At 47.0% G+C, this 25,563-nt stretch overlaps 1 protein-coding gene across 1 annotated transcript; it reads left to right on the top strand.

Annotated features, from left to right (window-relative positions):
* Positions 1-2,548: 2,548 nt before the first annotated feature.
* On the top strand, positions 2,549-11,525 carry Ddx56 (DEAD-box helicase 56). Its single transcript, XM_008834083.3, has 14 exons — positions 2,549-2,665; positions 2,748-2,909; positions 3,845-4,005; positions 4,138-4,308; positions 4,418-4,508; positions 5,261-5,505; positions 6,055-6,174; positions 6,766-6,879; positions 6,997-7,091; positions 7,866-7,939; positions 8,061-8,150; positions 8,917-9,022; positions 10,865-10,938; positions 11,239-11,525. The coding sequence occupies exons 1-14, from the start codon at positions 2,606-2,608 to the stop codon at positions 11,314-11,316; spliced, it is 1,641 nt and encodes a 546-aa protein (XP_008832305.1). The 5' UTR covers positions 2,549-2,605; the 3' UTR covers positions 11,317-11,525.
* Positions 11,526-25,563: the final 14,038 nt, after the last annotated feature.

Below are 25,563 nucleotides of genomic sequence, written 5' to 3'. Positions count from 1 at the left end.
TATATGCAGTTTGGTTCTGTAGTTTTCATTTTTTATTTTTGGTCTTTTTGAGACAGGATCTTCCTGAAGCCCCAGCTGGCCTGGAACTCACTATGTAGACCAGGCTAACCTTGATCTCACAGAGATCTACTTGCCTCTGCCTCCCAAATGCTGGGATTAAAGGTGTGTGCTAGCACACCTAGCTTATTTAACATTGGGATATTTGAATAAAGTTTGTAAAGGGGAGGGCAAAGAAATTATTTTTCAAAGTTCTACATATCTACTTTGTCTAATTCTGGATGGTTACTTAACCATCAGAAAAATGCTTCAGGTACTTAAAAGAGTGCTTTCATTTTCTTCAGGTTAGAATTAACAGAGGAAGTGAATTTGTATGTGTATGTATGTGTTCATTTTTGAGACACTCCCCATATGTGGCCCAGGTTAGCCTTGAACTCAAAGATCCACTTGACTCTGCCTCCAAATGCTGGGATTATAGGCTTGTGCTACATGGCCACAAATAATATGTCCTTTGAATGACAGATATGTAGGCCCCTAGCATGAGGCTCTTGAGAAGGAACATGTTTGTGTTCTGTCACTATTTCAAGAAATCTAGCCAGCAAAGCAGAGGCTGGAACAGGTTAGAAAAGGCTGGGCCAGGCATTGACAGGTGTGTCCAACACTTGACACAGTAGAGCATGTCAGCAAGTAGGGTTTCTCATGCTAATCACCCCCTTCCCCTCATGGAAACTTAACAGATTCTGGGCAGCACTCAAGTACAGTCTGATTCAGGCAGTTTCTATTTGGGCAATATGTTAGAAAACTGACCGCGCCTCCAAGTATCCATATCCTAATGGCTGAGACTTGTGAGATGTCACCTGACATAGCAAAGAATTAAGGTTGCTAATCAGATGACTGTAAAATGAGATATTCTGGTCATCTGGATGAACCTAATGTAATCACAGTCTTGTGACTTAAGGGAATAAATCATTTCCTTGCCTTTTGCAGTTAAGTCTTGTATCCTGGTTTTCAAAGCCAGGAACAGTAGGTTGAGTCTTCCCTTCAGCTTATGTCTTCAGTTTTCTTCTGGCTTGCTAGTGGATGGGGATAGAACCTAAAACATCACACATGCTAGGCAAGTGCTCTATCCCAAGCCATTCCACTTTAAAAGACCCTTTTTTTTTTTTTTTTTTTTTTTTTTTTTTTTGCCTTATCCTTCAACTCAGAAGCCCATTTCCATTTTCAGGAGTGCTTTCCCTTTATTTTTGTTTTGAGACAGTCTTCCTATAGCCCCAGCTGGCCTGGAACTCACTATGTAGACCATGTTGGCCTCAGTTCTCACAGAGATCCACATGTCTTTGTCTCCTGAGTGCTGAGATTAAAGGCATCGCTACTATGCCTTTTTTTTTTTTTTTTTTTTGGTTTTTTTGAGACGGGGTCTTTCTGTAGTTCCAGCTGACCCGGAACTCACTATGTGGACCAGGCTGGCCTCAAACTCAGAGTTGTCCACCTGCCTGCCTGCCTGCCTCTGCCTCCCAAGTGCTGGGATTAAAGGTGGGGACTACCACACCCAGCTTGTTTTCCCTTTCTTAATAAGCTGTCTCTAAGTAAGTAAGCCCCTTTTGATCACCACCTGTATGTTTCCTATTATTGCCTTAACAAATTACCAAAGTGGATTAAAACAACAAACTTGCTAGGTTTGGGGGAGGAACAGAGTTCTGGAGAAAGAGACTGAACAACCTTCAGGCAAAGCCAGACAGGGTGAGACTAACCTGCTTAGAGAGAGCAGAGTTATTTTAAGGTTCCTTGTGATGGAGTAAAGGTGGGGAGTGGGTTGGGGGAGCTATGGTGCCCAGAGGAAATTGGCCCAAGGTCGGCTAACATCACCTAAATTTGAAGATACGCTTTCTTGTATTTCTGGCTGAAGCAAGTGTTTAAAAGATCCCAAGGACATTTCTGGGTAAGGGAGAGTCTGGAAGAACAATAGACCGACTTGGAATGCCCAAGGGTCTCTCCACAGCCCTTCTCCATTTGGGGTTTGTTAATTTGGAAAAGTCGGGTCCCAAGAAGGAGTAAGGGGTACCCGGCTCTTGTGAGCTGTGAAAGGATCAAGTTTGCCCGGCCCTGTGGCCAGATTGTGAGGCTTCTCACAACAGCTAGATGGGCTGTGGTCTAACACTTATCTTAAAGGTCTGAAGTCTGATGGCTGGATTCTGCCTAGTGAGACTGGCGTCAGACTTGTCACCCACAGCACCCAGCCTCTGTGCAGGTGCCTGAGCACTCCGACTCCGAAGACTGCAACCTTGCAGCCCCTTTCCTGGGGCTCTCAAACGGGCCTCGCTCTCCTCTTAGCCACACCTTGGTCCCATCCTAACACTAATCAAGCATGCAAAGTACTGCCAGCGCTACCCCGAGGAGGGCGTGGGAGGCGGTGCCGTTACCATGGAGCTTGACTGCGCTCAGGGACCGCCTCCACCAGGATGCCCACACACTGCGCAGCCGCACAGCCTAGCCGGAACACCGGAATCCTAAGCCAGAACTTCCGGGAAGTGACATCCCTTCCGGAGCTGATTGGCTGTCGACTTGCCCCACCCCCCACGCATGCTCGCTGTCAGTTCAGAGGCGCGCCATGGAGGAGCCAGAAGCGTTGGGCTTTGAACACATGGGCCTGGATCCCCGGCTCCTACAGGTATGGGGAAAGGCTGGGGAGCCCGGGAGCCGGGGAGCCGCCGCCCTCCCCGCCGCCTGAGCCGCATCCTCCTCTCTCTTAGGCCGTCGCTGACTTGGGCTGGTCGCAACCTACGCTGATCCAGGAAAAGGCCATACCGCTGGCCCTGGAGGGGAAGGACCTCCTGGCCCGAGCCCGCACAGGCTCCGGGAAGACGGCAGCTTATGCTCTTCCGATGCTGCAGCTGCTGCTCCACAAGAAGGCGGTGGGTGCCGAGACGACCCCTGGGAATGAGGAGGGAAGCCCCAAAGGCCCGGGCGGGAAGTTCAGTCTGTGCACAGTTTCCCCTGACTTCTTACCCATGTAGGCTTGCCCGAGAGAACCCGGTCCTGTTGTGGCATAAACTCTGGTCTGGAGTTCAGGTTTCCTGGTCTAACCCAGGTCTTGCTACCACTGCCACCAACCTTGATGTAGTCTTGAGCAAATCTCTTTTTCTTTTTTAAAAATTTTTACTTATTTATTTTATGTGTATGAGTGTTGTGCCTGCATGTATGTAAGTGCACCCGTGTCGTGCAATGCCCTCGGAGCCCAGAAGAGGGTGGATTCCCTGGAACTGTAATTAGGGACGGTTGTTAGCCGCCATGTGGGTGCTGGGGTTTGAACCGGGGTCCTCTGCAAGAGCAGTCAGTACTCTGAACTGTTGAGCTATCTCTGTAGCCTTACTTTTCTTTTTTAAAAGAAGAATATTTTATTTACTGTGTATGAGTGTTATGCCTGCATGTATGTAAGTGCACCTGTGTTATGTTGTACAGTGCCCTCAGAGGTCAGAAGAGGGCATTGAATTCCCTGGACCTGGAGTTCATGGATGGTTGTTAGCTGCCATGTGGGTGCTGGGAATTGAACCTGGGTCCTCTGCAAGTGCAGCCAATGCTCTTAACTGATGAGCCATGTCTCCAGCCCCATTACTCTTCTTTTTATGAGGGTGCACATCTTCCTTTTCTATTTAGAAAATTATCATGTCTGACTTCATATCTAGTAAATCTTCAAAACTGTAGCAGTGACTGGGGAAAGCCCTTCATTCCATGTTCTGAGGTGGACAGAATTAAGGGTTTATCATAACACAGCTAGGTGGTTGTATTGCAGTGAATGTTCCTGGCTTTATGGACTTTTGGCTGCCGTCTTTAATTCACGCTCTTACAGACAGGTCCTGTAGTAGAACAGGCTGTGAGAGGCCTTGTTCTTGTCCCTACTAAGGAGCTGGCCCGGCAGGCTCAGTCCATGATTCAGCAGCTTACTGCTTACTGTTCTCGGGATGTTCGAGTGGCTAATGTCTCAGCTGCTGAAGACCCAGCTTCTCAGAGGTGGGTGAAGGCTGCTTGGTTCTAAGGAAATGAAGCTAGGTAAAGACAAAGGGTTGGTTTTGTGAATAGCAAGAGAGTGGGCAGACTCTGGCTGCTAAATTGTTCATGCTACTGATAAGTTGCCACTTGCAGAGCTGTGTTGATGGAGAAGCCAGATGTTGTGGTGGGGACCCCATCCCGCATATTAAATCACCTGCAGCAGGACAATTTGAAACTTCGTGACTCCCTAGAGTTGCTGGTGGTAGATGAAGCTGATCTTATTTTTTCCTTTGGCTTTGAGGAAGAGCTCAAGAGTCTTCTCTGGTAAGGAAAAAATGGGAGTGGTTGGTAGTGGAAACCTCTGTGAGTCCAGACTTTGGATTGGAGTGGGATGGCTGGAGGTGGAGTCTGATCAGGCTCTGTTTTCTTTCAGTCACTTGCCTCGGATTTACCAGGCATTTCTCATGTCCGCTACTTTTAATGAGGATGTACAAGCACTAAAGGAGCTGGTACTACATAATCCGGTAAGGGGTGCTGAGGGAGTACTTAGAGAGCTGGGGACTGGAACACTCAGAGGCTTGGTCTTCCTTCTCAGAGGAAACCTTTGGTGTTTGGGGTTGGACCATTGTCACTGGATGTGACATCCCTGGCTCTTAAGGACCAAAAGGAAGTCACTTAGTCATTATATATTTCTAGGTACCCCAGTCTAAAGTGTGCTTTGCCTAGAAGCCTTACTAGGAGTTACTGTGTCCCCCATGGGAGCTAAAATTCTAAGACCAAAATTCTCTTATATACATTTTATTTTATTTTGAGACAGGGTCTTAATATGTAGCTCTGATTGCCCTAGAACTCACTTTGTAGACCAGGTTGGCCTCGAACTCACAGAGATAGTCCTTCCTTTGCCTCCTGAGTGCTGGGATTAAAGACCTGTGCCACCATGCCTGGTCTTTCTTCTTATATCAGTTTTAACCTTCAGTCGACCTGATTTGTAGGGTTTCCTTACTGAGTATTGTTGCCTTTCCCTATTTCTCTCCGTTCTACACAGACAACATATGTGTAGGTTATGTTTCCATATACCACAGCAGTTAGGGCATTTTGAGTTTTTAGGTTGCAACAGTGTGGGTAGGGTATATGTGTGGGGGTTGGCTCGCACACCAGAGATCCTTGAAAATATGCTTGTTCTGTGCTAAATATGAGTGCTTTGACTAGTGAGGCAGTGGCCACGGCATCTCTGTCTTCTCTTTCTTTCCTGATCACAGGCCTGTCCTTTCCCCAGGTTACCCTCAAGTTACAGGAGTCCCAGCTGCCAGGGCCAGACCAGTTACAGCAGTTTCAGGTGGTCTGTGAGACTGAAGAAGATAAATTCCTGCTGCTGTATGCCCTGCTGAAGCTGTCATTGATTCGGGGCAAGTCGTTGCTCTTTGTCAACACTCTGGAGCGGAGTTACCGGCTCCGTCTGTTCCTGGAGCAGTTTAGCATCCCCACCTGTGTGCTCAATGGAGAACTCCCTCTGCATTCCAGGTTTGCCATGGTCTATGTCTTGGTGAAGATAAGCTGAGAACAAACATGGAAAGGGAGCCCAGTTGATGTTTCTGAGTCTTTCTTTTTAGAGGTAGGGTCTTTATCTGTAGCCCAGACTGGCCTTGAACCTGTAGCAACCCTCCTGCCTCAGCTTCCCAAGTGCTGGAGTTAAAGCTTTGAGCCCTTCACATTTCTTGTCCTTATTCCTTCTCCCCTCCCTTCCTGCTTTGCAGTGCTAGGGATTGAACCCAGAGCCTTGTGCATGTTAGACAAGCACTCAGCCACTGAACTGGACCCCCAGCCCCTTGTTCTGTTTCTTAAGCATTTGCTAGAGGGCAGGCTTTCAACATGACTGATGATTACTTCTCACAACTCTGAAATACCTACTGTTACTCCATTTTCAACTAAGAAAGCTGAGGCCCAAATGTGAAGATGACAAAAGAGATAAAGAGGAGAAAGTAGGAAAGGATGATGGTTAGGCTGATGCTGCGATTGGGAGGGAGGGGCCTCTGGTGCTTTGCCAGATTGACTTTTCCTCTTGAACTGCAGGTGCCACATCATCTCACAGTTCAACCAAGGCTTCTATGACTGTGTCATAGCAACAGATGCTGAAGTGCTGGGGGCCCCAGTCAAAGGCAAGCGGCGGGGCCAAGGGTCCAAAGGAAACAAGTAAGTCAACATCTTTTTTTCGGGGATCCCGAAGAGTTCTATTCAGCATTTGCCTGACTGCAGCCAGAGTGTGTAGAGCAGGTTAGCCATTTGTTCCAGTGGTTGTATCAAATGGCCCCATGAGCCCTTACTTAGCTACCTAGACATAGAGAAGTGGAGGGTGGTGGTAAAAGCACTTGCATGTACAGCACAAAGTGTTAGGCTAGGTGTGGGTGACTGGTGTGAGCTCTCTTACAGAGGAGAGGACTTCAGCCTGCCCTGGGCATGGGGCTGTGACCTGCAGAGAATGTGTTTCTGATGGGAAAAGGGAAGCCCTTTAGTCTGTCTGCCTGCTTGAAGAGTTCACTGTCCCAGGGATGGTTTGTGGGGCAGTGTATTCTGCTCTTGCCCCCTGCTGAGGTCAGGATAAGGGTCTGTCCTCATGTCAGAGCTCCAGACCATCCTGTAACACCCCAATTCCTAGGATAATTCTAATGCCCAACAGTCTGGTGTACCAGGGTCTTTTAGCTTTGCTCAGAAGTTTTGGAGCTTGTACTTGAGAATGCCTTTTCAGGGGAAAAGTGTCCGGCTGACTCTGGGTTGTTTCCTCAGGGCCTCTGATTCAGAGGCTGGTGTGGCCCGGGGCATAGACTTCCACCATGTATCTGCTGTACTCAACTTTGATCTTCCTCCCACTCCTGAGGCCTATATCCATCGAGCTGGCAGGTAGGAGGATGGGAATGTGGTAGGCTAAGTACCTGGATGGTGGGAATGCTGAAGGACTAGTTCATCTGGACAGAGCCTACAGGCCAGAGATGCATGCTTGACCCTCTCCCACTGCAGAACAGCTCGAGCCAACAACCCAGGCATCGTTTTGACCTTTGTTCTGCCCACAGAACAGTCTCATTTGGGAAAGATGGAGGAGCTTCTCAGTGGAGGTAAGAGCCCTGGCTCCATGGGTCTGGGTGCAGGGCTTCTCCCATTACGTCTTCAAACCCACCATAGTGCAAGGTATGGTGGTGCACACCTGTAATCACACAACTCAGGATAGTAGGGTAGGATGGTTGAGGGTTTGAGGAGATCCTGGGATACATGATGAGAATTTTTTTATTTATATTATTAGAAGAAGAAAAAAAATATCCTTCACAGTAGTGCCAAGTATTGTGTCAGCAATATAATCTCAGTACTTGGGAGGCTGTGGTAGGAAGATTGCGAGTTCCAGGTCAGCTTAGGCTATATTGCTAGTTGGAAGCTAGCCTGAGTTATCTATTAAGGCCCTTCCTCCACTGTTCATTGTCTTGCTGTGTGGCAGATAAGTCAACTGGGATATTTTTGTTCAAAGCCACTACTGGCTGCCTCATGGTTAGGAACTAACTAGACACGCTGCTCTGTCTTGACTCTGATGTCCTGGGTCTGAAGTCCAAAACCATTATCATGATGGGGTGAGGGGGAGAATCTTGTGGCCAGAGCACTTTGAAGAGAAGAGGGGAGAGTGGGCAGTGGATTCTGAGACTGAGGGATATGATGGCACACAGAACTCTAGACACACACAGCCTTGTTGATAGCATCTTGGGACTGCTCATGAGACCCAAGTACAGTGATGCTGAGTGGCATCTTGGATTATGGCCTTATCTCAGAAGAGGAGCAGGAGGCTACCAGTGAAGGTCTTGCATGGACCCTGTCCTCAGTCCTTACTGCTGCCTCCTCCCCAGAGGGTGAGGCCCCTATCCTGCTTCCCTACCAGTTCCAGATGGAGGAGATCGAGGGCTTCCGATATCGCTGCAGGGTGAGCTCTCTGCTGTGGGGTGGAGGGGGGAAGGATGGTTGGAATGGGCTATGCCCCAAGGATTGTACCCTATTGCTGAGCACTCAGCTGTAAGGCTGTCTAACCTCTAGTCTACCCACAGGATGCCATGCGTTCAGTGACTAAACAGGCCATTCGGGAGGCGAGATTGAAGGAGATCAAGGAAGAGCTTCTACATTCAGAGAAGCTCAAGGTGAGGGGATGGGAGGGCAAACTTGGGAGACTATCCATTTTGGAGACTGGCTGAGCTTGAGCAGTGAAAAACAGAGAGCTGGACAGTTTGCTGGCATTTGGCAGGGAGAGAGAGGAAGCCAGCTAAGAGCCATTGAAGAAAGCTAGCTGTTCAGCTAGGAGGACAGTTAACACAGCCTCATGGTCAGCACTTGATATTGGTCACAATTTCAAGGTCTCAGCCCATAAGCATACAAGGAGTGTACACAGTCTTCCATTTATTACAAAACTATTAGGGAGCCAAAAGATGAAAGCCCTGTGGGTCCATACCAGGGGCCTTAGAATGTACAGGCCATACCTGAAGGTTACACACACATAGAGAAGAGTGAGGATGCTGTCAGTGCTGATGGAGAGCCAGTACAGGGTGCTGCTTTTTGAAGCACAGAGAACAGATATAGATATCCTTGTTCCCATGAGACTTAGAAGACCTAGCCTCAGTGAATAAAGGTTCCAGCTGCCCCAGGTTGTGAACCTTCGACCTGTGGGTAGGGACTACTTTCTGAAACCCCCAGAATTGACAAACTTCCAGAAAGTGAATGCCTTTGCTGCTGCATGCAATGTCTCATTTGGCTAGCAGAAATCAGCTTTGCAAATATGAGAGAAGCCTGTCCTGGTCTTGCTGGTCGAGGGTCTGCAGCTGGCAAAGAGGATAAGGAACAAAGTGGTAGGCAAACTTCATGGTGGCACTTCTCATGCCTTTTAAACTTTGAGCTCTCTCTACCTGTCAGACATATTTTGAAGACAACCCCAGGGACCTCCAGCTGCTACGCCATGATCTGCCCTTGCACCCTGCAGTGGTGAAGCCTCACCTGGGCAATGTCCCTGACTACCTGGGTGAGTATTGCTGAGGGTCAGGAATGTGGGAGAAATGGCCTTGGTCATTCCTTGGTCAAGCTCTCCCAAGCTCTGTGCATGGAGCTGGGGAAGCTGTGAGTGGAGGACAGAACCCAGAGACCCAGGCAGCACACCGTGTGCACACAAACAACTGCATTGTGTGCTTGATCATGTAGACTTGTTGGCCTCATCCTACGGGGTAGCTGTGCTGTCTCTATTGTGGAGCTGAGAAAACTGAGGTTGTGCAGATTTGGTGGCACATCCAGGCTTTGAATCAGACCGTCACCAAGGCTTGACTGAATGGAAAAATGAGCCATTGATTGACTTCCTGTGTGCTAAAGAGGGTGAACAGGTTTGAGGGAGGGTCCTGGGCAGCAGGAGGCACATAGGTGCTGGAGAATACTCTGGATTGGCAGGTATCAGAGTCAGGGTCGAGGCCTCTGATTTGTAGGTAGGAACAAATGAGGAAGACATAGCTCAGGGCAGAAATAGACAAAGCTGTGGAAGGAAGGGGGTGGCTGTTCAGCCTGACTGACCCTTCTCATCTCATGCAAGCTCTGGGTAGCAGCTTTTCTTATTTGAAAGAGTATGGGGTGTTTTTGGTAATGAGTGTTCATGGCTTTATGTTTACAATGAACATAAAGGAGAAACATGGTGAGGAGGTAACTATGGGCAATGAGTCCAGGCTCTGCGCCATTCATGATTTGACCTGCTTGGATTGGAGCCAACTCACTCATGTGAAATTGCAGCCTTAGAGGTGACAGGAAAGTAAGGGATGGGCATACCAGGGCCTAAGTGGTGAAAAAGGACCCAGGAGAGCTGGGAGCATGAAGCATGATAATACTAGAGGAAGGTTCCCAATGAATAGTGAGCCAGAGAAAGCCCCAGGCTTTATCCATGTGTGAAATGCCAGGGCCTGAACTCACCTTGGCCTGAAGCAAAGTCATTTACTGAGGGTGTAGCTGGGATGTTTGGAAGAGCTCCGAAGAGGGGGAAAGGGTCAGATACCGCCTAGCATGGCCATGTTGGGATGGCTGTGGTGGTGAGGGTTAGGTCCAAGATCACATGAAGTTTAGAGTCGGGAAGAAGGGTTGGGGGGCAGCACTGGAGGCTGCTGAATTTGTAGTTAAAGAGCTGCACATAAGCCAGATGTGGTGGAAGAGCTGCACATAAATCACCTATAGATTACTTTCACTGCATTTCCTTAAAGATATTTCTTTCCCTCTTCTTTATGCTGTGTACACTGAGCTACCGGGCTACATCCTAGCCTCTCTTTTTTTCTTGTTCACTTTCTTATTTAGAATTTTAAAAATATTATTTATTATTTTTTAGTGTATGAGTATATTGCCTGCATGTAAGTAAGTGCACCTGTGTAGGACAATGCCTATGGGGGCCAGAAGAGGGTGTCAGATCCCCTTGAACTGGAGTTTCAGAGCCGCCATGTGGGTGCTGGGGTTTGAACCAGGATCCTCCGCAAGAGCAGTTCGTTTGCTTAACTGCTGAGCCATCTCCAGCCCCTTGTTCACTTTCTTTTACATGTTAACTGCAGTACATCTAAACACTATAGAGATGAGTTACACAGTGGAAGTCCAGGGAGCTAACTTCCGTCTTCTGTCCTTGTACATGTGTGATAATAATTGAATGTTGTCAGCCATCACTTGGGTCAGATTGGAGAATGCTGAAGTTGTGGAGGGAGAAAGGAGTGGGGCAGCACTAAGGAAGGCTTGCAGGAGTCCTGGGATCCCTTCTAGTCATGGACCAGGTCTGACAGGGTAGAGTTGGTGGTGGGACTGGAGCTTAGAAACGGGTGAGGCTGCTCCTGAGGCCCAGCATTTCTTTCAGTCCCTGCTGCTCTTCGTGGCCTGGTTCAAACTCGCAAGAAGCGGAAAAAGCTGCCCTCCTGTAGGAAGGTTAAGGTATGTCTCCTAGGAGTCTTGGGACAGCAGCAGGGCTCTTCCCACTTTGGCCCTTTGTTGTCACCAGGTGCCTTGCCTGTGGGACGGGAATAGGGCTCCTAGGAGTAGGGCTGTGGGCTGCGGATATTGCCACAGCTGGCCCTGTTTCTGCTCTCTGCTGGCCAGCCCCACAGTGTCCACAGCAGCTAGTAGTTTCTGGCTTCTGGAACAGGGACCCTTCCAGGTGCCAGCACTGCCCACTCTGTCTATAGGAGTCCTCTGTCTGATTCCCCCAACTAACTTGTGACTCTGCCCTTGCAGAAGGTGAAGACCCAGAACCCATTGCGCAACTTCAAGCACAAGGGAAAGAAACCTAAACCTGCAGCTTCATCCTCCTAGGATGGCCTGAACCTGAGGACAGTCGGAATTGGGTTTCCTGACCTGGATGGAATAGGCATACTGTTTGTGGGCACACTCTGGTGCTCACTGTCTGGAGATTGAACTCTGAAGAGGCAGCTCTGGGTGCCCCATCTCCTTGGTACCACCAAACTGCCATCTTGCCTCTTACTAGAATAAAGGTTCCAGCTACCCCAGGTTGTGGACCTATGTCTGGCCTGTGAGAAGGGACTACTTTCCAAAACCTCTAGAGTTGACAAACTCCCAGAAGGTGGCAGTGTTTGGCTTTGTTGCTGCATGCAGTTCCTTTCTTGGCCAGCAGAAGTCAGCTTTGCAAGCCTTGAGGAGCCTGTCCTGGTTTTACTGGGCCAGTGTGGGGCTGCATCTGCCCCAGAGCCCTGTGTCCAGTTCCTATATCCCTACTGATCTGAATTAGGCTGATAGATGGCCTTGTACTCCCAGGTCAGGACATTACTATCCAGATGCCCTTGGCTCCCACTAGCACATTCATGTTTAGATTCAGGGGGGTAAGTTAGGAAGTCAAGAGTGTGGCCTGGAGGCAGCCAGGAACGATATGGGTAGATGTGTCCATATTGTTCTTGCAATCATGTGCTGGGTTTGTTTGAGCTGGAGATAAAGACGACCAACTGTGTGGGCCGGGGAGATGGCTCAGTGGGTAAAGTGTTTGCTTTCTAAGCAGTGAGGACCTGAGTTTAGATCCCCAGCGTCCATGTAGAAGCTTGGATCCCCATCCATGTAGAAGTTTGGATCCCCAGCATCCATGTAGTTGTGTATATCTTCCCAACTGGGGTACAGGGGTTGGGGAGGGCTGATGGATCCTTGGAACTTGCTGACTAGCCAGTGTAGCTGAAACAGCAAGCTCTAGGTTCAGTGAGAGATCTTGTCCCCAAAAATAAGATGGAGAGCAATTCAGGAAGAACCTAACGTCAACACCTGGCCTTTACAAAGCAACTCTGAGCATCTCCTGTGAGGTAGATGCTTGTTAGACCACCCGGTGGGTGTGCCCATGACAGGAAGTAGAGATGGCTCAAGAGTACAATATTAGTGCCTCAGCTGTCCTTTCCCATCCTCCTTGACTGCCTTGGACAGTGAGTCCTCTGGCTAAATTGGATGTTGTAGTCATGCTTGTTCTAACATGATACATATGTCTATTTTTTTTTTTTTGTCTTTGTGAGACACGGTCTCCTTGTAGCCCCAGCTGTCCTGGAACTCACTATGTAGACCAGGCTGGCCTTGAACTCACAGAGATCCGCCTGCCTCTGCCTCCCAAGTGCTGGGATTAAAGGTGTGTGCCACCACACCCAGCACAAATGTCACTTTAATCACTATGCTGAGGGCTTGTGTCCCAGAACCCCAATGAAGAGATTGGCGGAGATGACACTAATCCTCTGCTATGTGCCCATGTGGAGTGTACAGGGAAGAGGGTCAACTATGGAGGAGGGCATGGCAGCTGTTAGATGCCTACTTCCCTTCCAACCACCCTTGGGGAAACTGTTCTTGTGTTCTGGCTGGGGTTGGTGGGGCTTAAAAGTGACTCGTTGGGGCTGGTGAGAAGGCCCAGCTGATAAAGGTGCTGCTTACCAACAAGCGTGATGACTTGAGTTCAATCCCTGTTCCCCCATGGTAGAAGGAGAGACCTGACTCCCACACGTTCTCTGACCTCTACATGGGTGCTGTGGCACATACGCCCTTCCCTTGCCACCACATACAAAATAAATTTAAAAAATTTAAGTGACCCAGTGAAGGTGAGGTCCCAGCAGGTGGGTGTGAGTGGGGTTTGGAGTCTGGCCACCCAGCAGTATAGGGCCAGCTCTCCTAGTGCAGTAGCTGGTGTCTCTGGGGCTTTTGCTACCATCCCTCATCCTTATCCCCACAGGTGATATCATGAGTGTTCAGTTGGCCTGTTACCTTCCTTTCTTAGCTGCCAGGGGAACTGCATGTGTAACCCCTAGGGATGAAGGCACATTTGAAGACGAAAAAAGTATGGTTGTCAACAAAGTATGTGACAGGCGAAAAATGACCTTCGCTTTGGGAAATATGCATCAAATGTTAAAAATTGAAAAGGACCTGAAAAAAAGTGTGGAGCTTTTTAAAGGAGAGGACCCTGACCATGATGATAATGGAGATCAGGGTGTGTCTGGAAACCTCTGGACCTAGTGTGAAAGGTTCAGTTGTTTTCTAAACCAGCTAATTCTCTGCCTACATCTGCCAAGGATTAATGAGTGAGCTTTTGAGGAACTCGTTTGTGGGACTTTGGCCTTCACGGTTCGTGTTCCCGGGAGACAGTAAGGTTGGAGTTGAGTGGATAGACGCCTCAACTCATGTCATCGTCCTTTCTCAGAAGATGATTATCATTAGATGTCCACTTTGCGGAAGGGGTTGCAAGTTGCTGCTTTTCTATTTATGACAGCCTTTGTATTTTTAAAGCAAGGAAGGGAAAGAATGTGGTTCATTGCAGAGGGCCAAGAGACTTGCTGCTAGGCACACATACATATATATCACATACTCCTCTTGGGAGGTCTTTGGAAATGGATGGGTCCAGCCTTTGTATTCACCCACCTGACTGCCCACAAATATACCAACAAAAGGCGGGGATTGGCATTCATTGTACCAAGGGTGTTTGGCCACAACAGCTACAGAGCAAGGCACACAAGAGTCCAAATAATCACCCCAAGAGCTGGTCCCATGGTGCAGCAGCACACCCAGCATATCATGGTCTCGGTGATTGGGCCCTAACACCACAGCCACTTACTGGTCATGTGACCTCATGATGAGGGGACACTGCCTTTCTTGACTACCCTGTAAATAGCAGTAGCATACTATGTGGAGGGCCCCTCTGAGGGCAGATGAGTGAAATATGGTGCAGCCTAGTCACCTAATACCCTCATTGCAGCCCCACCCAAGGTGAGTGTCCACCCAAGTTTGCCCCCCAGACTCCCATGTACACTGAATGATGTAAAGATCTTCAAAATACAGCTGTGGTATGGTTCAGTGGTGCTTACCTAGCATGTGAAAGACTCCAGGTGCCATTTTCAGGGACACAAAACGAAACACAAGTGCTTGCTCTATTGATCTAGGGAAGGCCTGGAATTCTACATTTCCCCAATTCCCCTCCCATTTGAGGCCATCTGACTCATCCTTTGATGGCCAGACCACCATTTGAAGTTTACCATCCATCCATCTTACAGGTGAGCAAACAGGTTCAGATCATATATCCAGCCTAGTACCACTAGTTGGCTAAGTGACAGTGAGGGAAGGTCTTGTATGTCAGTCTCCAGTCTGAAAAGAAGTGGAAGACTTGAGTTCAGAACTGTTGTGAGGCTGTCCTGTCCCTTTGCAGGACAGCAACGGGGAGTGTGGACATTCAGTTACCTACCTCCAAATTCCACAAAATATATATCTAGTCAAGGTTTATCTGAAAATATTTGTTTTTTTACATAAACCTTATCTACATAGCACATGATAATTAAAAGTACCAGATTGGGGGCTGGAGAAATGGCTCAGCAGTTAAGAACACTGGTTGTTCTTGCAGAAGACCTGGGTTTGAATCCCAGGACCCACATGGCAGCTAACAACTGTCCATAACTCCAGTCCAGGGGATCCAATGGCCTCTTCTGTCTTCTGCAGGCATTGCACGACATGGGTGCACTTACCTACATGCAGGCAATACACTCATACACATAAAATATATGAAGTACCAGACTGGTGGAACTAACCTCATTGGATGTTTAACAGCCATAGTTTGAGGCCTATACTAATGTGGTCAGAGGGACTTAAAGGACAGTTTTCTCCCTTTGCCCTCCAAGGTTGACTAAGTTCCAGGGGAACATCTCTCAAAATGTCCTGTAACTGTGGTGAGTCACCTGTCCTCTTATTCAGGGAGGACATGGAGACCCCACGAGATGAACCAGTGTCCAGTCTACAAAGAGGAGGGTCGACTCAAAGAAAACATTCATGCTTCCAAGTGAAACCAGACATGGCTGAGCAGGACCTTTGACTTATCTTCACATAGATGGAACTGGTGAAAGGAGCCAGGAGCGCCTCAAGTCCATGTGACACCTGAGGAACAGATCCTCAAATAACCTTAAGTGTAAAAATAAATTGATTTATTTAGGCCAACTATGTGGTCTTAAACACCCAAAAGGAAAGTATAACCAAAGAGTAAAGGGGTCAATATAATTCTTTGAGTCCATGTGTATAGCTGAAGGCTACATAACAAGAAACAATGCCAGGAGATGGCTCAGCGGTTAAGAGCACTGACTGCTCTTGCAGAGGACCCGGGTTCGATTCCCAGCACCCATATGGTGGCTACAAACCGTCCTTAACTCCAGTTCCAAAGGAATCTGAAGCCCTCTTCTGACCTCCACGGCATTGCACGACACGGGTTCACTCACATACATGCAGGCAATACACTCATACACAAAATTAAAATAATAATAAAATATTTTTTAGACAGTTAGACTTATTTCTCATTGATGATTTTGTTCCTAACCAAAAAGTGCTGCTCAGATGTAAGACTTCAAATCTTGGTCTCCAATACTGTAGACCCCACCTGTAGCTAAGGGAGACAACCAGCTATTGTTCTAAAATGATGGATAAATTTTTCTCCCCCTATCTAGACATCTTTAAGAGGGAACTGACTCTGATTCTAACCACTCCAACAGCTATCAAAATACCTGAAAACAAATCTTGAATCCATCACTCTAGAGTCCAGCCTTGGAAGACAAAAGAAATATGAGGAGGAACCTGACAGAGGGATGCTTTTGGAAGCCCTTGTCAAGAAATTCCAATGGACTCTCATATGAACATTTGAAAATTGCCATGTTCTCACTTTTTTCTAGTTCCCGCTCTAGAACTTATGCTAATTACTCTTGCCTTTATTTCTCCTTCACATCTCCTAGTCACGATTCAAGGACTTTCTTTCCCCCCTAGAGATAAGAGTAATGCAATTTGGGAGTCTTTTAGATAGACCCACTGAAGGGGTACTCCAATTGCCTCACTCTGCGTCCCTGCTCAGCATGGAAGAGGCCAGAGCGGTCTGCGTCCCAATTCCCTACTGGCAATTTGGGTAACCTCTTCAGAGTATGCTGTGATAAGAATAGGAGATAGGAATTGGCTAGGCAGTTAGGATAAAAAGACCCCAAAGAAAAGTAGCCAGTTTCTTGGCTAAAAATCAAAATGTCCTTGGGACTGTTAGCAACATACTCTTTTTCAAAGGCCAAAGATGTCAAAAATATTTGGGAGCTTGTATCTAATCCTTAAAAGATTTTAGGGATACCTCTTCAGAGGGGGGGTGGAATGTTAGAGTAGCCAAAAGCCCCATAAAAATAAATAAATCAATCAAAGAAGAAGAAAGAGTACATGAAGTTATCAGAAAAAAAGTGATGGGGAGATATGGGAGGAGTTGGAGGGGAGGGAATGGGCATGGATTTGATCAAAACACCTTATATGCATGTATGAAATTCTCAATAAATTATTTGTCTAAATAAAAAAATTCAACAAAATAAAAGAAGATTCCCTATCAAAAAAAATTGGGGGCTGGGGTTACAGCTTAGTGGAGGAGCACTTCCTACCATGTGTTCCAGCACCACAAAAGGGGAAGAGGGTACTGAGGGTACTTGTTTGTCTGAAAATTGTGTCCTATGCATGCACTAAAGTTGGCAAGCCTGGGGTATTAGCCGTTTCTCACCCAGCATGACCTCCTCCAGGAAGTCTTCCTGAGCCCAGTATGCTTCTCAACTCAAGAAGCTCCAGTTGCTGGTGTCCTGCCTCACCCAGCTGTGTGGGCATGCTTTAGTGGCAGGATCTCCCCAAATTATTTGTGTGTTCCTGGGTCCAGCCACTCACCACTAAAAGCTTTGTCCTGAGAGTGTCAGGGCCTCAGGATTTCTCTTTTCACACCGTTCTCTGGCCCAAGAGGCTTGAGAAAAATCTCCAGGTAAAAGGGGCAGGAGCTGGGCATGGTGGCTTTTAATTCCAGCATTGGGAGGCAGAGGCAGGTGGATCTTTGTGAGTTCCAGGCCAGCCTGGTCTACATAGTGAGTTCCAGGACAGCTGGGGCTACAGGGAGATTCTATCTCAAAAAGAAAAAGGGGGCTTTTCTTTGGTAAAGTGCTTACCTTGGGTTTAGTCTCCAACACAGCGTAAATCAGGAATGGTGACACATGCAAGTAATTCTATCACTCAGGAAGTGGAGGCAGAAGGATCAGAATTTCAGGATTATCTTTGGCTACATAACAAGTTTGAGGCCAGCTTGGGCTACATGACATCTTGTCTCCAAAAAACAGTAGGTTTTAGCGTTCTCATTGTATAAATGAGGGTGGACCCAGCATCACATAGCTAATGAGTAGCAGAGCAAGAGTTGAAACCCTTACTCCTGTGTGGTACTCTGAGGGTAGCTCTCTGGAGAGTGCCTCCTTGGGAATCCAGCATGGGCTTCTGTGAGCCAGGCTATTTTCCTTTGGGCCCTCATACTGAGGGGATAGCTGAGAAGCTTATGCCCCAGAACTGCTCTTGTTAGCATGTGCTTTCTGAATTTGTTTCTCCTTCCTTGTCCAGATGTACATATTTATGTGGTTATGATCAGGGTAAGGCTACATCCTGTTCTGTGTCTTGCTTTTTTATAGTTTGTATTTTCTTACTATGTGTTTGGCTGCTATAACAAAATTCCAGAGTCTGGAAAGCTTATAAACAACAGAAATTTATTTCTCATAGTTCTGGAGCCTTAGAAATCCAAGGTCAAAGCATTGTCAGCGCAGAGTCTGGTGAGAGTCTTCAGCCTGGTTTACTGATGGCACTTCCTAACACATTGGTGAATTGACTGAAACATGAATTGGTGTGTGTGAAGGGGGTCAGCACAAATATTCAGCCCATAGCTAAATGTTTCCCTGTACAGGCTGGCAGAGGAAACAGTTAGCTGCAGTGACCTCTTCAGAATGTTTTTCATATTCTGTTGCATAGTCTTATGGGTCATGCTCTTGTAGTTAAACACTTCGTGGGAAGATTCCAGGTCTTCTGCATCCTACATGCTGTGGTTCCTTGTATTCACTTGTAGGTAAACAGGGGGCCTTTTTCTTCCTGGTATTGACTGAGTGAGCATCTGTCATCTTTAGGAGATGAAGTTTCAGAATAAGTGGGAGAGTAAGTGTGGCCTACTGGAAGAAATCACTTGATATACTGCTTCAGGAAGGGTGGAGACAGGGAGAGTGGGGTTCAGGAAGCTTATTTGATGTGATTTTTCATACAAAACTGAAAGATGTCTGTGACAGGGTTATTTGTAGAGCACTCTTGAGAGTTTACACAGGGCTTTCTTTCCTACACTTTATTTTATCCTGACCAGAGGCCTTGCAATCATTATCCCAGTTACACTGATGGGTAAGAGATTCATAGCAGTTAAGCAAACAGCTCAGGTTCCCATGGCTTCTGAATGTTCAAGTTCAGATGTAAACCCCAAGCTTCAGCTCCTGGATGTGACATTGAGCAGCTTGTAGGTTACAGAGCATCTCAGCCATGCCTTAGTGTCTGCCTAGCCTGATGCAGTGTCCTCTTGCCACAGAGTGGAGTACATGGAGAAGAGCAAGCATCTGCAAGAGCAGCTCAATGAACTCAAGACGGAAATTGAGGCCTTGAAACTTAAAGAGAGGGAAACGGCCCTGGACATCCTGCACAATGAGAACTCAGATAGAGGTGGTACCAGCAGCAAGCACAATACCATTAAAAAGGTACCTGGAGTCTCCTGAGTTTTACTGATCAGGACATTCATTAATGAAATGTGAGGTTGGCATCTGGTTTCCTCAGAAGCGGACTCATTAGACTGCTGTCATTTTTTTTTTCCACATGTACTTAGTTGAGGGAATTTTTCAGCTCCTGACAGAAAGGGAATTTAATCTGCCAATGACCATGAACCCATTGGCTTGATGGAAGCGGAGCTTGTGTTAAAAGCTCTGATGAGATGAATCCCTGTTCAAGGATGGGTTTTGATCCATCACTGAGCACTAAAGTGGTTCCGTCTTTTAAGCAAATGGGACTTATGCCCAAGGAGCTGCCTTACTTAATGAGGAGGCACAATGAATTAGAGGCTGTTGAATGAAGTTGCCTCTAGTCTTTTTGTGTTATATTCTGATTTTTTAACTTTTTTCATACTTAAAGGGACATGTATAGGAGAACCTTAATGTTTTTAAAAAATGAGTTTTTGGCTAGGCGTGGTGGCGCACGCCTTTAATCCCAGCATTTGGGAGGCAGAGGCAGGCGGATCTTTGTGAGTTCGAGGCCAGCCTGGTCTACATAGTGAGTTCCAGGACAGCTGGGGCTACAGGGAGACCCTGTCTGAAAAAGACAAAAAAAAAGAGGTGGGGGGAGGAAAGATGGTAGAAGGGATTCACTTGGCAAGGCTGGACTCTGCACCCTAGCACAGCAGGCGTGATTTAGCAGGCTCTCACGTCACCTCCATGACTCAGAGCTGAGATGGGAGGCCCCAGCTGCACTCCCCCAAGTCCAGGGATGCACCATGGACCCTGTGTTTGCCAAGGTTAGGTAATGGGTGTGAGTACCCCATACCTCTATGCACCAGCTCCATGGGCAGGGACTGTCCAGCTGGGAGGCTTGTTGCAGGCCCCTTTCATCCTTCCTTTGGTCTTGACAGTCCATGGTGTGACCTGTTGGCTTAAGGTTAGAAAATGCAGTGTAGTTAAGGGGATCACTGCAGAAGACAAGTCCTTGGATGAAGGCCACCAGCTAGCTCTCGGGGCTATTGTATTAGAAACTCCATAGATAAGCATAAAAGGGCAATCTCCCCAGCCTCATCCCAGCTCAGCATGGACACATGGTGTCCATTTTCCCATGCTCAGAGGTTTGGGTCCATCTTCCTATGCTCAGCTGCCTGGACCCAACTTCCCATGCTTAGAGGCCTAAGTTTAATGTTCTTGGCCCTCCTCAGGTTGAGACCTTCCCCTGGGAGAACCTGTAACCTAGAATGAAGTCCTGTTTGCCTCATCCTTCCCTTCCACAGCATAGGCTGGCATAGCAGACTCAGAGCTGCTGGTCTGACACCCTGGGCATGGGGACAAAGAGCCAGACAGCAGTGCCCTGACTACAGCTATGCTCCTGGAGCAAAGAGCCCAGTACGTTCATGGAAATGTAAAGATTGGCCCCTTGTAGGGGCAATGATCCTTGGTGTAGGAGGCATAGTCTCAGGAGCCAGGACCTCAGTCTTGAGCAGCAGAAGCTACACATGGTGATTGACAGACTGAATGCTTGGGGAGCAGGTGGGAGAGGGGCTGCATAGACCTGCTGTGACTGCCAGAGCAGGAAGAAGTGTCTGTTGCCAAAGCAGACAGTCAACAGGTAGGATTTAGGAGGGAGCTCAGAGATGGCCTCAGCATAATCACGGAGGAGGCAGGAAGTAGATCAGTGGCTTAGCAAAGGCTTCCTGCAGGATGGGCATTCTCAACTAGGGGCTGTTTTCCCCAATGGGGCATTTCACAAGGTGTGGAGATATTTTATTTTGTCATATCTGGGTAGTGGAGGCTCTTGGGGAGAGGCCAGGGTTTGCTGCTGAAGTCGACAGTGCACAGGGGAGCCACAGCTGAGATCTGCATTGAATGTCAATTGAAATTCTGCTGCCACCAGCTGATGGCAGGAGAGAGGGGGTGTCAGGTGCCAGGCATGGGAAAGCAGGGAACCCCAGGACACCTGTAAGGAGTGTTCGCAGCTTCAGAGAAGAGAAAACCCATGGCAGGAATGGGAGGAAGAGATTGCCTATCTCTGGGGTCAAGTGACATTAATGGTGCAGTGGTTGAATAGGTCACCCCACACCACAAGTTGGAGCAGTAAGCTCTGTCAGGTCTTCCTGCTCCACTATTTTCTTAGAAAATTGGGGCAAAATATACATAATAAAAATTACTTTTTACCTATTCTAAGTGTATGAGTCAATGGTATTAAGGGCATTCACAGCTGGATGTGGTGATACATACTTGTAATTCCAGCTCCTTGGGAGGCTGAGACTACAGGATCATGAGTTTGAGGCCAGCCTGAGCTACAGAATGAGACCCTGTGGCCCCTACCCTGATATAATGTGTGAACTTCAGGAGAACCACAAGCCTTATCAGGGAAAGCCATAAATCCCTTAAAGTGTCTAACTGGCCCTAAATTGGCAGCCTGGCCTTGCTCAAGCCTGGCTCTGCTCACCCCTTATCTGTAGATCACGCTCAAGCCTGAGAGAAAGTGTTTGTGGAGCCCACCTGTCTCCTCTAAGGCCATAGATAACACTCCTGACAGTTTCTGAGGAAATAATCTTGAGAAGGAGACCGTCAATTACTCCAAGGACACCAAGCCCAGGCACTAACTCAACTCCCCACTAAGTGCAGCCATGTGGCACAATCCTGGTATAACCCCCCCCCATTTTCTTTGTCTAGTTGTAGAAGCTTGGTTCCCACAGACAGCCTCTACCTCTCACTGTATCTTTGAATAAAGGAAGATCTATTCCTTGCCTGTTGCAGGTCTGGCTCTGTTTTCTTGTCTCCTATTGTTCTAGCTTTCCTTTTATTTTCCAAAAATCTAACACACCCCAAATCCACAAGATCTTGTGACCATCCCAGCACTTTTTAATTTTTATTTTATGTGTATGAGTGTTTTGCCTTCATGTATTTAAGTGTACCACATGCATGCAGTTCCCATGGAGGTCAGAAGAGGGTGCATCAGATCCCCCGGAACTGGAGTTAAAGAGGGTTATTAGCTGCCATGTGGGTTTTGGAAGCCAATCCTGGGTCGCCTGCAAGAGCGGCCAGTGCTTTTAACTGCTGAGCCATCTCTCAGCACTGAGAACTTTCCTTTTGTTTGTTTTGAGTCAAGGTCTCACTCTATAATCCAGGATGGCCTTGAATTTGTGGCAATCCTATCTCAGCCTGCCAGGTAGTGGGATTATAGGCACGCATCATCATGTCTGATTTAAGATTTTATTTTATTTGTTGTTTTGTTTTTTTGTTTTAACTTTTTGAAACAAGGTCTCATTATATAGCCTGGGCTGGCTTGGAACTCGCTATGTAGACCAGGCTGGCCTTGAACTCACAGAGATCTGCCTGCCTCTGCCTCCCAAGTGCAGGGACTACAGGTGTGCGCCACCATGGCCAGCTCCTAATATTAAATTTTTTTGTTGTTGGTCTTTTTGAGACAGGGTCTCCCTGTAGCCCCAGCTGTCCTGGAACTCACTATGTAGACCAGGCTGGCCTTGAACTCACAGAGATCTGCCTGCCTCTGCTTCCTGAGTGCTGGGATCAAAGGCGTGCACCACCATGCCCGACCTAATATTTTAATTTTGATGAAAACCAACTATCAGTCTGATGAGAATGCTCAGAGGGTAAAAATGCTTGCCATATAAGTTCAACAACCTGAATTTGATCCCTAGAACTTACAATGGAAGGAAAGAACCAACTCTTGAATGTTGTATTTTGACCTCCATACATACACGTAACTATGGTGATAGAAATTATGACAGTCCACTTCATCCTCCAAAACATGAGCATGGATTGTCTATTTATGTCTTTTAAGTTTTCTTTTAGAGGGGCAGGAGAGATGGTGCAGTGGTTAAGAGCACTGGGGTGCTCTTGCAGAGGACCTGGGTTCCATTCCCAGTATCCACATGGTGGCTCATAACTGTCTGTGACTCCAGTCCAAGGGATCAAATACCCTCTTTTGGCTTCCACAGGCATTGCATGACATGGCACACTTACATGCAGGCAAAATACCCGTACACGTAAAATAAAAATAAATAAATTAACTTGCCAAGGTGGACGGGGAGAACATCATGGGGTCCCACCTCAAGATGAAGAGCTACAGGTGATCAATGGATGCTGAGGGAGGGAGAATCGGTTTTCTCCAAGGACTAGCTCCATGGGAGGTTGTCTAATTCCAAATGGAGCCCTAAACATGGATACACAAGCACCACTAAATGGACTCGGTGCATTATATATTTGTGTATGTATATTTATAACTGTATGCATGTGTAACAATAATCAAAGAAATTAAGAGGGAGTTGGGGGACATAGAGGAGTTGGTGGGGGACTGGGAGAGATGGGAATGCAAAGACAATACTCATATATGAAATTCTCAAAAATAAAAATATTAACAATAAGACATTAAGTTTAATCCCAGCCCTTGGGAGGCAGAGGCAGGTGAATATCTGTGAGAGCAAGGACAGCCTGGTCTACACAATGACTTCCAAGAGGGCTGGGACTAGGGAGACTGTCAAAACAAAACAAGATAAAAATATTTTATTATTTTTTATGTGTCTGAGTGTATTGCCTGCATGTATGTTGCCTTGTTTTTGTTTTTTTTGTTTTTTTTTTCTGGAGCTGAAGACTGAACCCAGGATCTTGTACTAGGCAAGCGCTCTACCACTGAGCTAAATCCCCAACCCCTTGCCTGCATGTATGTAAGTTCACCTTTGTTGTGCAATGCCCATGGAGGTCAGACAAGGCATTGTATCCCCTGGAACTGGAGTTATGGACAGTTGTTAGCTGCCATGTGGGTGCTGGGAACCAAACCTGGGTCCTCTGCAAGAGTAGACAGCACTCTTAACCATTGAGCCATCTCTCCAGTCCCAGAATAGTGATCTATAGTTCTCTCTGATCTATAGTTTCTCTCTCTCTCTCTCTCTCTCTCTCTCTCTCTCTCTCTCTCTCTCTCTCTCCTCTCTGTCTCCTAAGTACTGGAATTATAAATGTGTCTAATTACACCTGATTTGTAGCTTTCTTGTAATGTCAGGATATCATAGGAGCAGGATGATCCCCTAGAATTATGTATTGGTTTTTCATTACTATAATGAAATACTTGAGACTGAGTAACCTAATAAAGAAAAGATGTTTAGAGGCTAGAAAGATGACTCAGCAGTTAAGAGTATGTACTGCTCTTGCAGAGGTCCTAAGTTTGGTTTCCAACACTTATGTTGGATGGATCACAACTGCCTATAACTCCAACTCCATGGGGATCCTGTACCTTGACCTCTACAGGCACCTGCACTCATGTGCATATACCCACACATGTACACATAATTAAAAATCTTTTTTAAAAGATGTTTATTTCATGGTTTGGGAGGTTAGAAGTCCAAATAGCATAGTGACAACCCTATGGGGGTGCCATGGTAAATCGCAATGGTGAGGGCAGCCTGACATGGTAAGGCACCAAATCCATAGAGAGATTGAGGAGGCTCAGACCTTTATAACAACTTGCTGTGAAAACTCAGAGGTGCCAAGAGGGCTGTCTTAATCCTTCCCACAGGCAGTTCCCTTAATAGCCGCAGGACTTCCAGCTAGGGCCCACCTTTTAAAGGTTTTATATATTACCACTCTGAGACCTAAATCCTCTTAAGGTGTCCATCACCTCTCATATTACCACTCTGAGAATGCAGCATCCTAGTTCCAACTTTTGATTACCACTCTTTGAACCAAGCTTCCAACACACACAAATCAACCCCAAAACACAGTAAATGAGTAAAGAAATGCTCTTTCCTCTTCAATGTTTTGGAATAGTTTGAGAAAGTTTGGTATTGATTCTTCTGTAAAAGTTTGGTAGAATTCACCAGTGAAACCATCTGGTCCTAGACTTTTCTTTGGAGAGAGTTAAAAAAATTACTGATTCAGGTTCCTTACTAGTTAATGGATCTATCTAGACAGATTTTCAATTTAAGGGTTTTGGAGCTGGATGTGGTGGCACATACCTTTGATCACAGCACTGGGGAGGCAGAGGCAGACAGATCTCTGTGAGTTTGAGGCAAGTGTGAGCTACATAGTGAGTTGCAGGACAGTTGGAGCTACAGGGAGACCCTGTCTCAAAAAAAAAAAAAGGCAGTTTTGGACCAGGCCTGGTGGCACACATCTTTAGTTCCAGTACTTGGGAGGCAGAGGAGGGCAGATCTCTAGGAGTTCAAAGTCAGCCTGATCTACGCAGTGAGTTCCAGTCAACTGTGGTTACATAGTGAGACCTTGACTCAAAGAGAAAAAAAAAGTCAGACACTGAGTACTAGGCAATTTATGCATTTCTTCTATGTTATTCAATTTTCTGGTATTCAAAGTTGTATTACTTATTTCTATAGTTAGTAAAGTTCTCACCTTTATTTCTTTGTGCGTGTGTGCATACGTGCATGCGTGTGTGTGTGTGTGTGTGTGTTTGTGTTGGGGTAGAGGAGTGAACCCAGGGCCTCAGACATGCCAAGCACATACTCTACCATTGAGTTAT

The sequence above is a fragment of the Nannospalax galili genome, unplaced genomic scaffold, assembly GCF_000622305.1.
Source record: "Nannospalax galili isolate Female #2095 unplaced genomic scaffold, S.galili_v1.0 scaffold996, whole genome shotgun sequence".
Classification (NCBI taxonomy): Eukaryota; Metazoa; Chordata; class Mammalia; order Rodentia; family Spalacidae; genus Nannospalax; species Nannospalax galili.
The sequence above is the reverse complement of the archived record's forward strand: the minus strand, read 5'-3'. Positions and strand labels throughout refer to the sequence as shown.

Coding starts and splice junctions, on each gene's coding strand:
- Ddx56 (XM_008834083.3), top strand. CDS start 2,606: ATGGAGGAGCCAGAAGCGTTGGGCTTTGAACACATGGGCCTGGATCCC. Junction 6,880..6,996: donor TATATCCATCGAGCTGGCAG/GTAGGAGGATGG, acceptor CTCCCACTGCAG/AACAGCTCGAGCCAACAACC. Junction 8,151..8,916: donor TACATTCAGAGAAGCTCAAG/GTGAGGGGATGG, acceptor TCTACCTGTCAG/ACATATTTTGAAGACAACCC.